This window comes from Rhinolophus sinicus, chromosome 14 (assembly GCF_057876585.1).
Source record: "Rhinolophus sinicus isolate RSI-liver-muscle chromosome 14, RSI-T2T, whole genome shotgun sequence".
Lineage (NCBI taxonomy): Eukaryota > Metazoa > Chordata > Mammalia > Chiroptera > Rhinolophidae > Rhinolophus > Rhinolophus sinicus.
Window position 1 is genome coordinate 10,479,076 of NC_142514.1, and position 13,722 is coordinate 10,492,797.

At 48.4% G+C, this 13,722-nt stretch overlaps 1 protein-coding gene and 1 long non-coding RNA gene across 3 annotated transcripts in view; one reads left to right on the top strand and one right to left on the bottom strand.

Moving 5' to 3' along the window:
• Positions 1 to 1,028: 1,028 nt before the first annotated feature.
• LOC148755340 (uncharacterized) lies at positions 1,029 to 2,400 on the bottom strand. Its single transcript, XR_016018541.1, has 3 exons — positions 2,320 to 2,400; positions 1,597 to 1,662; positions 1,029 to 1,161 (listed from the first exon to the last, which is right to left on the bottom strand). It is a non-coding gene; the product is annotated as an uncharacterized LOC148755340 (long non-coding RNA).
• A 3,962-nt stretch (positions 2,401 to 6,362) lies between these two features.
• The window catches only part of PLEKHM2 (pleckstrin homology and RUN domain containing M2), a 36,139-nt gene continuing 28,779 nt past the window's right edge, over positions 6,363 to 13,722 (top strand). For both annotated transcript variants that reach the window (XM_088790172.1, XM_088790174.1), the window contains exon 1: positions 6,363 to 6,654. In XM_088790172.1, the coding sequence (XP_088646298.1) occupies positions 6,595 to 6,654 (60 nt within the window). In that variant the 5' untranslated portion in view covers positions 6,363 to 6,594. The remainder of the gene's footprint in view (positions 6,655 to 13,722) is intronic.

Below are 13,722 nucleotides of genomic sequence, written 5' to 3' on the forward strand. Positions count from 1 at the left end.
AATAGGCTTGCCAGTAGCTCAGTCACTCCCATAATGCTTTGGTTTTGAGAGTTGGAAAACTCTGAGAACTTAAGGGAACCAAACTCAGGAATCCCAAAGTTGGTTGCATTGTGCCATTGGTTTAGGGGCTGGACATAGGACCTGTCTGCAGCTGAGTGAACTAGATGCATTTGGGTTTGAGTTTTTGTCACATAATGAAATGTAAGTCAGCCCTAAATAATCAAAACACTTTATTTTGTTTTTCTTTTTTTAATAGGAACTTTCTGAAGAAAAGTGATGTGTAAAACATTTGATATTTAAGACAATAAAGTTTTTATCATAAAACTCTTGTTTGATCAATTTCTTTTAAATTGAGGTGGTTAATTAACTTTTGTCCTTGTCTCTCTCTGCCTGCCCCTTTAAGTAACTTATACTCAAGCTCTGTGACTTGTGGCCGTGTACCTGAACCGCAGAAGAAATGGGCAGCTCCAATCCATTAAAGTAACTTCCAGATAAGCATTGCAGGAGGACTGCTATCTGCTGATGTAAAGACGTATGTTTTGTGACTGCGCCAGCAGCTGATGTTGGATAATAGAAATAACACTGTGACAGGGTATTGTTGTTCACTTTAGTCTCTAGAGCCAGGCTGCGTGGGTATGAATGCCAGTTCGGCCACTTACTAGCTGTGTGACTTTGGATAAGTTGCCTAAACTTTCTGTGCCTCAGTTTCCTTATCTGTAAAATAGGGACTATTAGTGGGGCTATAGGGATTAAATGAATTAATACATTAAAGTCTTTAGAAAAGTTCTAGCCCATAGTAAGTGTTCATTAGATGTTAGCTAGTAGTATTCATTGTATCACGTTAGAGATTTGAGAAAGCTAAGTGGAATTCCAGAAGTTGGGCAATTTTTCTAAGTCTGATAGGAAGGGAGGGCTCTGCTCCATGCAGTCAGTCATGAAGGGTACTAGGCTATTAGGTCTGCCCTCTTCACATGTGGCTTCCAGAATTACTTTGAACATCAGCATCCAGCTGACATACCAGGAAAAGAGGATGAGGGTTGTTCGTGGAAGTTTTTGTACCAGGCCGGGGAGTGGTGTCCATCGCTTCTCTAGCCACAGTTCCCTGGCTGGCGCTCGGTCACGTGGCCATACCAAACTGCAAGCGAGGTTGTGAAACCTAAACTGTAATGAGTAGTTTGGTGGTCAGGCGGCAGGCCTTCGATTTCACCACATATAGACCAGACATACCCTGTCCCCCAAGGAAAGGGCCCCGTTTCCCAGTGGGGCACTCAGCTGACCGCAGCCCAGAGTTCCCTGTGATGCCCTGTTCCCTTCAGGTCTCGATTGTGGCTCTTTATGGTCTCGCAAACTGGAGATTATTCTACTTTATGTACAAGTGTTGGCGCAGGGACAGAATAACTGCAATCAAAATTACAGAAAAGGGCTAAATTATCACCCAATAACTGCTGCTCTGTTCAAAGCTATCAGTGTGCTAATGGGATTAACCAACTATACCAATCTTTACCTGTGGATTTTGTCCAAAAAAAAAATTAGAGCTAGGGTGGCTTGGTTCCTTCTAGAAAGTTACTAAAGCCAACATTTTTCCTCTTCACATACCTGAAATTGAAGTGCCCTTAGTGGGAACTTCTCCGTCACCCCCAGCCTGCTCCTCTCAGTCTTCCCCTGAGAAGTAAATGGTAACTCAGTTGGTCACTCTCAAACCGACTACTTTCACAACCTGTGTCCACTCTACCCTGAATCCTGTTGGCTCCACTTCAAAATATATTCAAAATCTCATTTCTAGGAGCTGGTGTCAGGTACCATCACATCACCTCTCACTTGGGTTATTGCAGTAGGTCTCCCTGCTCCTGCCTTTTACATGCCTACATTCTGTTCTTAGCACAACTGCCAGCATAATTCTGTGAAAGCAGATCACCCCTCTCCTTAAAACCCTTCCGTGGGTCCCCGCCTCACTCAGAATAAAAGCCAAAGCGATCATAATGCCTCCACGCGCTTGTTTTCCTCCCTGCCTCGATCTGCTTCCCGTTCCCTCCCCTCAGCTCTAAGCCACCCTGATCTCCATATTCCTTGAACTCCCCGTGCTCTCTCCCACCTGGGGCCTTTGTTGCTTTTTTAGTCTGGGATGCTCTTTCCCCAGATACTTTTCATGGCTTTTTCTCTCCCTTCAGTTCTTTATCCAAATATCACCTCAGTAAGGCCACTCTGGGGACTTTACCTAAAAGTGAAGTCAACCACTCTTCGTATGTCACTTCCCTTCTTAATTTTTCTCCTTAGCACTGACCACTACCTAACACTCTGCATTTTATTTCTGAGCCTTACCTAGTATCTTTCTCCCCCATTAGGGGGAGGGTAGGGATTTATGTCTGTCCTTTTCATTGCTGTATCTCCCGTGCCTCGGACTGTGACTGGTGCATAGTAGCTACCCAGATAGGTTTTGAGCTGTGCCTACTGCCAAGGATGCTGGGTAATGTAGTCCAGCACTGCCTGGTTCAATGCTATCACTGGAGAGAACAGCTAGAGGCCTCTGCCACACTGGGGAAGAGCATCCCAGCAAAGGCCCTCAGATGTGAACACATTTGCATGTCTAAGAAACAACAGGTTGGTGGGGACTGGCACACGGAGCAGAGAGATGAAATGAGTCAGAGAAACAGGCTGGATCAGATCAGCTCTGGCCTTGGAGGCCAGAGAAAAGAGTAGGCATGTCATTCCAGATGCTATGACATGAAGCTGTTGGAGGCTTTTAAGCTGGGAGGTTAACTATCCAATTTTCACCAACCCATTTTGCTGACCGGACAGTAATGAGGAAAAAACCGGATGTCCAACATTTTAAAATCACCTAGATTAAAGCTGCTTCTTTTGGTTTACCCAGTCCCAGAGTTCTAGATTGTACTCATAGGTGCCCTAGTGAAGGTGTGGGAACCTGGACTAGTGCTGTTATGTACAAACAGTCCTTAGGGATCAGCTTCACAAGCCTGATGGCCAAGGAAATAGTTACTCCCTTCTCTGGAAACACAAATATATTTGCCTTGAGTTGGAGGGAAAGAGGAATTGGTTCCTTAAACCACTTTTTTTTTTTTTTCATTTTTTTACACTCAATTTCCTTTTTTTGACCTTTTAAGGATGTGGCGGGGTGAAGCTGCTAGAATATTTTCCCTATCTTTTTCCTCTCTGAGGCAGTACACAGCTTTGGGAAGAAGAGTGAAGGAGACTGGATGGGCCAGGACTAGGGTCTCTCATTGATCTTGCCTTCTTCCCAACTTCTCTCATCTGATGGAGTTTAGAAGTATGAGACTTAGGTGAGGACAATATTCAAAAAGAAGAAGAACAAGAACAACAACAAACTCATTTTTCCTGTGTCACTGATTTTGAAACCAACAGGGTGATTCGCTCGAGGCCCTCACATGAGTCAGTCAAGGCTTTTGACTCTTGATGCCTCAGAGTCTCATGCACTTTACACGTGATCAGCAAAGTCTTGTGCAATAAATGGGTATCAGTTTTGAGTTTAAATGACTCCCAATAACAGGATTGACAGGCATCCTGGTTTGGTTTTGTTTGTTTGTTTTGGATTTGTTGTTTCATTTTTTGAGTTGCCTTGTTTTTTGACAGGCAAGGATGGATTCCGTATTTAAGCTCTGGACATGGGGCAATTATCTGCACGTGAACACCCACACTTGGCCCCCTCCCCTCTGCTGCAAGAAGTCTTGTGAGACTATAAAGTGTGCCTCGCTTCTCCCACCCACTCACAGACCTATGCAGACCTTAGGAATTTGGTAGGCTATGAGACCGGATGGTCCTCCTGAATGTTGTAAAAAGTTGAATGCGTGAAGATGAAAACAATATGGCAGAAATGCCACCGCCTTCTCACATCACAGGCATATAGCTGAGTGATAAAAATGCCTGTCGACACTGTCATGTGCCCGAGCCATTTATAGGAAGATGGTGCTCAAGAGGAAAGGTTGCCCAGAAGATGGCTTGCTACTTAACATAGTAGAAGAATCACAAACCTGGTTGGTTCTACTTTGGACTAAACAGATTCTCATGAGCCAAAGTTACCTCCAAGAGGTTGGGGCCTGTAGGCACCCTAACCTGGGTGCTATCAGGCTGGTCATTGAAGCCGGCTGTCCCCCTACTTGCCTTCACACACCTTTACACACCTAACTATTTCTTCTCTTGAAGTACCGTGTCCTCTGCTCTCTGCCTTTTCTGTACCTGTCCAGTGACTACAGCCTCCATCCCTACCTTTGCCCAGCTCCATGGAGACTGTTATCTCTTATTTTTCCAAACTCAGTTCTAATAAGAAAATACCCTGGGTATAGAGACTTTGCTTCTTTTCCTAAAGGGTTAGACCAAGCTCCTGTGGAGTCACCTCCTAGAATAATATGAAGAAATGTAGGGGCCGGCCCGGTGGGTCAGGCGGTTGGAGCTCCGTGCTCCTAACTCCAAAGGCTGCCGGTTTGATTCCCACATGGCCCAGTGGGCTCTCAACCACAAGGTTGCTGGTTCAACTCCTTGAGTCTGCAAGGGATGGTGGGCTGTGCCCCTGCAACTAAGATTGAACACGGCTCCTTGAGCTGCGCTGCCTCCTGGATGGCTCAGTTGGTTGGAGCATGTCCTCTCAACCACAAGGTTGCTGGTTCAACTTCTGCAAGGGATGGTGGGCTGTGCCCCCTGCAACTAGCAATGGCAACTGGACCTGGAGCTGAGCTGCGCCCTCCACAACTAAGATTGAAAGGACAACAACTTGACTTGGAAAAAAGGCCTGGAAGTAAACACTGTTCCCCAATAAAGTCCTGTTCCCCTTCCCCAATAAAAATCTTAAAAAAAGAAAAAAAAAAGAAATGTAAAGGGATCCTTGGCTCCGAAAAGGATATAAATGGTTTCTGGGCTCCCCTATTTGCTGTCCGATTTTAGGTAACTTACGCCCATCCCTCAATTTCTTCTGTACAAGAATTGTTGTACGAGGATACGTGAGACAAATGCAAAGCACTGAGTTCAGTGCGTGGCCCATAGTCAGTACTCAACACCTACCATCATCATCATCCTTATAAACAACTCTTGCTCTAGATCCTGAGGTGGTAATTGAATGATGTTAATCCGTTTCTCACGTACTTGTCCTCTTTTCCTTTTCCTCATACTTTGTTGTCCCCTTATCCAGTCACGTAAGAAAACAAAATACCATCATCTTGGGTCTTCCTGGGGAAACTGAGGGATTGCGAGGGATCTTTGGGTGTGTGTGGGGTGGGGTCCATCTAGAATAACCCGTAGAATCAGTGTTTCAGATAGGTACTGGGGTGACTAGGTCTGGGAGGCTGAGAGTGGGGTGGCCTGGGCAGAGAAGAGGGAAATTGGGGAAATGAAGCTGAGAATTGGCGTGTCTCGATGATAAAAAGGGCAGTGATCATTGTCATATATACATATATTGAATTATGTTGTATAACTGAAACTAATATGTGTCAATTATATCTCAATTTTAAAAAGTGGAAAAAAGTATATATTGACATTTAAAGAAAGAATAAAAGGAGAGTCTATGGATGTATCAGGAATATATTTATTTGGGACCAAATGAATTAAGTGAGCCAGGTAGGACACTAAGCACTCTGAGTGCAAGTGGCTGTAAGAGACCGGTGAATTTGGAGAGGGATGTGTTAGGGGGTTAAGGGGATCTGTTATAGTGGGTTTCAGGGCTGAGGGAGTTGGGGCCCTCAGGATATGTGGACCCACTGAAGAAGTGGGATAAGGGTAAACCCAAAGGGGCTTTGGGACTGAAGGTGAAGTAAAGAGGATGTGATTTGGAGGTGGGGAAGAACACCAGGCAGCTGAAACAGCCTGAAAGTTCCCGGCTGGGTGGTGAGGGTGAGGAACTGAGGAGTGGAGCGCCAGGGTGGGGTGACCAGTGAGGGCCAGAGGGCTGGGGTCTCAGGGCAGGCCGAGGGGCGGTACTGGGGTCTCTAAGTTGCCAAAGCCAGGGAGCCGGGGTCTGTAGGCTGAAAGGAGCGGGGGTCCGTGCATTGAGGGGGTCTTGGGGTTGCCGGTATGGCGGGGGGGGGGGGCTCTGGGCCCCCTCTGGGCTAATAAAAGGGAGGGTTCAGGTGGGGTCTGCGGGCTGAAGGGGTCTCTGGGGTCCCCGGGACCTGCGGGCTGAGGCGGGAGTCTCCGGGCGGAGGTCGTGGGCTGACTAGAGTGGGGTGCCGGGGCCCGAGGTCTATGGGGTCCCGGGGTCTGTGGGCTGCCGAGCACAGGGTGCTGGCGGCCCGAGGTCCCTACGGGGATCTCCGGGGCCCGGGAGTGTCCCGGCGCCGGGGCGGGGCCCGCCTCCCAGCTGACAGCCGGCGTAGGCACCGCCCTCTGACGTCAGTTCCGCCGCCGCCGCCGCCGCGGCGCACAGCCCGTGGCCTCCTTCCCCGCCGGCCGCGCTCGGGAGCCGCCGGGCCGAGGCGGAGCGAGGGGCCAGGTGAGGCGAGGGCCGGGCGGCGGGCGCCGGGCCCCGCGGCCGGCACGACGGAGCCCCTGCACGGCCGGCGGCAGCGGTTGGCGGCGGCCCCGGGCCCCAGGCGCGGGAAGCGGCGGCGGCGGGGCGGCGGCGGCAGCGGCGACATGGAGCCGCGGGAGGTGAAGGATCGGATCCTGGAGAACATCTCGCTGTCGGTGAAGAAGGTGAGCACGGCTTGCTCTCCCGGCCCAGCCCCGAACCCCAGCCGGACCCACCGGCCGGGACCCCGACCCCATCCAGCGTCGCCTCCTTACCCCGGTCGCTCCCCCGGGCGGGGGTCCCTCCTGTCACCAGGGCTCGGGGACACCACGCTTCCCCTCCGCGACCCCGAGGTCGAGGAGCCGCCGGGAACCCGGGGCGGATGGAGGGGAAGCGGGGCCACTCACGTGAGCGCCGCGGCCGCACGAGCTATTTTTAAAAAACAAAGTTGAGGTCAGTGTCCTCAGAGCTTTCACCAGACAGGCCCGAGGGTCTTGCCTCCCTTAGAGGGGCCACGATCCGCAAGTACCCCCACTCGAGCTGCAGAGAAGCCGTGGGAGGACGCCGGCCCGCAGCGCATCTCTGGGCCGCATCCCTGTATCCTAGGTCCTCTCTGGGCTCCTGCATCTCCGAGAGTCCACTGTCGGGCCAACGACCGGTGATAAACGGCTTGCAATTTTCAGTTCTGGGTGACATTGCCTCTGGTCCTGGGAACTTCCCGGAACAATCTTGCTCAAGGATGGTAGTTTTAAAGAGGCTTTTCATAGCTTTGATTGAGAACGTGAAGCAGCTGGAGATTGCCTTTTGGATGGTGACTCGCACAACTTGGTGACACCACAGACACTCAATTTGCAGTGTGGAGCTCCTGCAATAGAGATCATTGTCCCAATTCCAGATAGAAAAAAAATATTACCTATTAAGGGTATATAACTACGTGCGAGGAAGTCAGCTTATCTGAAAAAGAGTCCATGCTGGAAAGTAGAATTCATATTCAGTTAAAACCAAATCAGAATTGACAGTCATTTGAGGAATGTTGTTGGATTTTACCCCCCTAATTCCTGGCTCACCTGGAAGTCTTAGAAACTGGGGGTAGGGATGACTTAGAGGGGGTGGAAAGGGTCATCACATTACATTTTATCATTTCGACAAACCAAAATGAAGACAATTAATTAAATCAACAATTAGATTTAAATAACTATTTTTCCCCACTTAAATTCCTCAAAAGTAACATAGGCAAGCAATTTTACCTTTCATAAAGATCAACAAGGCTTAAAAAGAAAAATAGGTTCCAAATGCTCTTACTAAAATGTTCCTCCAAAAGCACAACTAAAAACAGATATCCAACAAAAGTTTTGTTTATTTAATTTTCCTGAGCTTTGCTGATGTAATTGGGGTATAGTTTTTGTTTACTCAAGGAGTGCAGGATGAGCAAATACTACTTTGTTAAAAAGCAGTACATGTTTTGTAATGGAAGAAAAAGAAAGATTGCTGACCTTTTTGATCTAATCTGGGCTGATTATGGCTTCAGGAAGGCCAGGCGTTTTGTCTTTGGATTTCTCACGAATAAATGGGGAAAGTCCGGGGTAGAAAGATGATAGACATGCACACTGCCATCTGTGTGAACACGGATCTTTTGAAGGCAGAGATCCACTCTGTCAATCAGAGGAGTAAATCATGAAAGAGTTGTTTGTCAAGATTCTTATAATTGTATGCGTTTGGACAAGCACTTTTATTGAGCTGTAATGCATGCCAGCCGGAAGATGTAAGTTGCACGCTAGAAACGGGAAACCTGTCCCCAGGTGCATCACAACCGAAGTCCTGACTAGCGTCACGGTTATGAACATGAATTCTGGAGTCTGACTGCCTGGGTTGAATCCCTGCCCTGCCAGTTAATAACCGTGGAACCTTGGAACCTATCCTCACCCTTTCCGTGCCTCAGTTTTCTCACCTGTAAAACAGGGATAAAATGAGGGCTGTTGGGAAGATTTAAGGAGAGTTACATGTATGTAGAGTGTTTTGCACGATGTTTGATCCCATCTTAATAATTTGTCTTAGTCTGTTTGAGCCGCTATAACTAAACTATCATAGAATGGGTGGCTTATAAACAACAAATTTATTTGTCACAGTTTCCCTCTTCCAGGTTGCAGACTGCTGATTTCTCCGTGTCCTCACATGGGGTAAGGGTGTGGGAGCTCTCCTGGGGTCTCTTTTATTAGAGTGCCACCCTCATGATCTCTCAAAGACCCCACCCACCTCCTAATACCATCACATTAGGGGTTAGGATTTCAACAGATGAATGGGGAGGGGGGTGGTACAAATGTTCAGTCTGTAGCATAAGTGGTAGCTTTTTCTGCTTTGTGGTAGAGCCAAGGCCTCACTTTTACAAGGTCTGAAGATGGCTGAATGCCCCACCACCTGAAAGTTGTTATACAACACCATCCGGACTTGTTACCTACTTCCTTTGCGAGCTGTGTTTCAGAGAGCGTTTCAGAGAGTTTTATGAGTTTTGCATCGTGAAGTGCATTTGCTTCTCATAGGAGTCAGTTCAGCTATAGCAGTAGGCGTTGAGGGCTAGCAGCCTTGGGGTCACATCTGTCCTGGAATGCTAGTCTCACCTAAATTTGTTATACGGTATCTTGAGAGTCACTTCAGCTTTTTTCTTCCATCCTACCACTAGTAAAATGGTTTTACTGATCCTCTTAAAAGGATATTGCATGAAGAAAATGAGATGTACATTTCTGCAAAAAAAAGATCCATTGTGTATTACTATGTTTGCAGAGGATATTTTAGAACTTTTTGTTGAAATAGAATATACCTACAGAAACTAGAACATATCTTCTCCAAATGTGTAGCTGGGTGCATTCTCACAACACATCCACATGTCCAGAACCTACTGTGTTTCCCCGAAAGTAAGGCCAGGTCTTGTATTGAGGTTTGCTCCAAAAGACACATTAGGGTTTATGTTCCGGGAATGTCATCCTGAAGAATCATGCTAGGGCTTATTTTCCGGGTAGGTCTTGTTTTGGGGAAAACATGGTACATCAAGAAACAGAACATAATCATCAGCCCATCCCCTGGCTCTTCTCCCAAAAACTATACCGTCAACTGTAACCGCTCCCCAAGCAGTATTGTCAAGTTCGGCTACTTTCACACCTGGATTTTGCGATGGTGAACATGCACTGGAACACCACAGGGGTGACATGGCTGTTATCCTACCGGCATCCAAGGGAACCTGTGTTTTTTTTGTGTGTGTTTTTTTAAAGATTTTTTATTGGGGAAGGGGTACAGGACTTTATTGGGGAACAGTGTGTACTTCCAGGACATTTTTCCAAGTCAAGTTGTTCTTTCAATCTTAGTTGTGGAGGGTGTCATTCAGCTTCAAGTTGTTGTCCTTTCAGTCTTAGTTGTAGAGGGCGCAGCTCAGCTCCAGGTCCAGTTGCCATTGCTAGTTGCAGGGGGCACAGCCCACCATCCCTTGTGGGAGTCGAACTGGCAACCTTGTGGTTGAGAGGACGCACTCCAACCAACTGAGCCATCCGGGAGCTCAGCAGCAGCTCAGCTCAAGGTGCCGTGTTCAATCTTAGTTGCAGGGGGCGCTGCCCACCATCCCTTGCGGGAGTCGAGGAATTGAACTAGCAACCTTGTGGTTGAGAGCCCACTGGCCCATGTGGGAATCGAACCAGCAGCCTTCGGAGTCAGGAGCACGGAGCTCTAACCGCCTGAGCCACCGGGCCGGCCTGGGAACCTGTGTTTTGATGTGAAGGCAGGATTCCCGGAGGGTTAGAGAGATAGGAGAATCTAATAGTACAGGTAAATGAAAATGATAAACATGAAAGCAAGTTCTGTATGTTCTAGAAAGAACGAGAAGCAGAAACAGTCCAGGTACCGATGATAAAAGATTGTGTTTGTTGATTTGTTATGTTTATAATTAAAGAGAAACATCCTAGTCAAAGACAGTGTTGGCATTTTGCATTGGCCCATGGTTCTACTAAGTAACATCTCCATGGGAGGAAACACTGCGATTTTCACGAGAGTTTTGTTTTGTTTTGAGGAGTGGGAGTGCTGCCTGCATCAGCAGTATGAGCAAGGGCTCTGTGCTGTAAGAAGCAGTCACTGCCCTCCAACAGTTTGTATATTGGTTGAAAGGAGAACTTAAAAAATCGCTAGGTTAAAGAGAAGCCCTCAGAGAAGGAGGCCTTAGCTGAGTCTTGACAAATTGGAAGAGTACAAAAAAGAAGCGGGCATCAAGGTAGAAGCAACAGCCTAAGCACCGCGAAGTAAGTGGGGACACCCAGGTGGTCTTCTAAGGACCGTGAGGAGACAGACTAGCCTCAGGAGTGCTGAGGGTTCTGCTACACGTGGCTGGAAAGGGCTGGCCATGGAAGCTGTATAGCACAGTGAACACAAAAGCAGGTTTCAGAGGTGCACAGACCTGGGTCTGGGTTTGTCACGGGCTGTGCTGAACCTGACAAGTTACGGGGCCTCAGTTAGCCTCAGCAGTCACAACTTACTCATGGTGCTCTAATGAGAATGAAGTTACAGGAGCTAATACGCTTAAAGCATTCAGCACAAGAGCTGGCACATAACAGGGCCCAAAGAAAATATTAGCATCATCACCGGCAAGTGTCTGTGTGAATGCTGCAGTTTTCAGTCAGTCTTACACTGCACGTCTCTGTTTCTTCAAGCCCAGAGTTTGTCAAACTTCTTCTTAAAAGGCCAGATGGTAAATATTTTCAGCCCATATGATCTTTGTCGCAGCCACTCAGTTCTGCCCTTGTAGCTGAAAGCAAGCACACACAGTCCATACCTGTCTGGGTGTGGCGATATTCCAGTAACCTTTGTTTACAATGACAGGCAGCAGGCTGGATTTGGCAGGCTGTACTCTGTATACGTACATGTGTGCGCACATGAAAAAGTCCTCGTCAAGGTAGGCTAGGGATCACTTTCAGAGACATTGGTGTGACCCGTCCTATAGTCAACCAAATATGTAGTGTAACTGATTTTGCACATTCTGTCAGGCTTGCGGAATGAATGTGGAATCTAGTAAACTCCATCATGTGCCCATGTATTCAGTTTTTCCGAAATATTTACTGATCACCTTCCAATATGTCCCCGCTGTCCTAGGCCCTGGGAGGGTCATAGTGGCAAGATCCCTGGCCTCACGTCATGAATATTCCAGTAGGAGGAGATGAGTGGTAAGTTAGTAGACAAACCAATACAAAGATGATTTCAGATTGTGTTAAGTGTTAGGAAGGCATTGGGCAGGGTGATGTGACAAAGAAATTGACAGGGGAATTTGCTGTGGACGATGTGGCCAGGAGAGATTGCCTAAGGAGGTGACATTGCATTCACCAAGGGACAGTGACTACTAGGATAGGAGAATTAGACATTAGTCCAAGAAAATGGACTAATTTTAAAAAACACATCAGAAGTGTGTAAAATAAAAGGAAGCGATCCCTGTCCTCCATCTCCTCAGCCCCAATTCCGCTCCCTTTGAACAGGGTAAATAAATGAGACTTGATCACGTAACCCTCCTTCAGGGAAGGCTCCTGGGTCAGGATGAGCTTGCCTCACCCAGGACAACCTAGGCCTCTCACCACCTCAGTTTTGGCTCACACGCTGCCCCCCCAGTGTAGGCTCTCTGAGCTCCTGTTTCTGGCCAGGCACACCCTGCGTGGGGTAGGGGTCTCCAGGTGGGGGCCCACTGATGCTGGCGAATAAGCAGCACTCGTGTCCAGCCTAGCCTGTCACTGCCGCTGGAAAGGCTGTCATGAGTGGTGGGCTTTTTTCCCCATTTTCCCACTCCTTCAGGCAGGTGAGACCTGCCAGTACACTAAAAATCAGCTGGGGCAGCTCATTTCTAGAGAGGGCCTGGTAGTTAGATAGATGTATGTGGGAATTACACTGACCATTTGGTTTCAATCAATACTTTCATTCTCTCTGGCTTTATAGAGAAACTCTTAATAGTTAAAAATCTTAAGAGTTCTAAAAATCCTGACCTGAGTCACCCCGTCAGAGATCTAAATAAAATAATATCTACACACGCATTTTATAAACTGCAGTGCTAAGGGTCGGGATTGCTTCTCACTTCCTCTTCCCCTGCCTGTCCTCATGTTGGCGGTAGCTCTTTCTCTGCGCCTTTCCTCTCTCACAGAAGAGAGGCTGTCTGGTGAGGGATGTGAGGGGCCCAGAGCCCCCAGCCAGGAATTACAGCTGTGCGCACCTGACCCCACGAGGCAGCTCCCAGGGCCAGCATTGGACACTAGTGAAGGGGTAACCGCTTTCTCTGAGCCCTGCCCGCCCATTCCATTTTAAGATATGGTTCTCCTTTTACAAAATGCTTCTCTAACATTAGGTTTCTATTTGGAGCCTTGTGACACTGGGGTGCTTTCTGTCCCCGCGCAGAACGCCCTGGGCCCTCGCTTTCTCTGTGGCGTGGCTCTAGCCTTAGGCCCATCCAGACTGAAGGGCCCTGCCTAGTGAGTGGAGGCCTGGCAGACACCCCCCTGCACCTGGGCTTAGACAGAAACAGGTTGCCACGTGGCAGCACTAGGTCCCCTTTTCAGTCGGGGTGGGCTACAGCTGTCTCTGCAGTCACCCTGTAGTCACAGTTGGCACTCAGAGTTTCAGTTGAAGCGGTGGCGATTCCTGCAGGTCCCCCTGAAAACTCATCCAGCTGGAACCCATTGTGAAAAGAAATTCCCAGCAAAACTGAAAATCTGTTGCTGGCTGACAAAACCCTGAGGTCTGAAAAGTAATGCTGAGTAAGGGACGGAGCGGCGAAGACACGTTTTAATGGGGAAAGAAAGCTGGTGTTGGGAGTGTGGGCACTGAGGGGAGAGGAAGGTTGGCATTTGTAGGTACCGCGGGCTCTTCGGTGGGTCATTCTCCTCCCTCGAGTCTTCCGTGCTCATCTGGGGCATCAGGACTCACCACGGCAAGAGGATGATGCCACTAAAGCTGGCGGTGCCCTTTTGTCCCAGGAAGGCGGTGGGGCTTTTCTCCACTCGGAGAGCAAGCTCTCCCAGGTGGCCTTGCTGCTGAGGAAGCAGGTTTCTCACTTGGGACCTGGAACCCCAAGTGCAGTGTGGAGTGACCAGCTCTGGACCCAGAGCTGTCCTCCTTGGGAGTCTAAAGTAGGCAGCGGGGGGGTTAGTTTGGGTTAACTTTGCTTTCCAGCCCTGTCCTTACTGCTGCTCGCTTAAGGTGCAAACATCCTAGGCCTTCCGAGAACTGTTTGAGGCAGGAGAGTA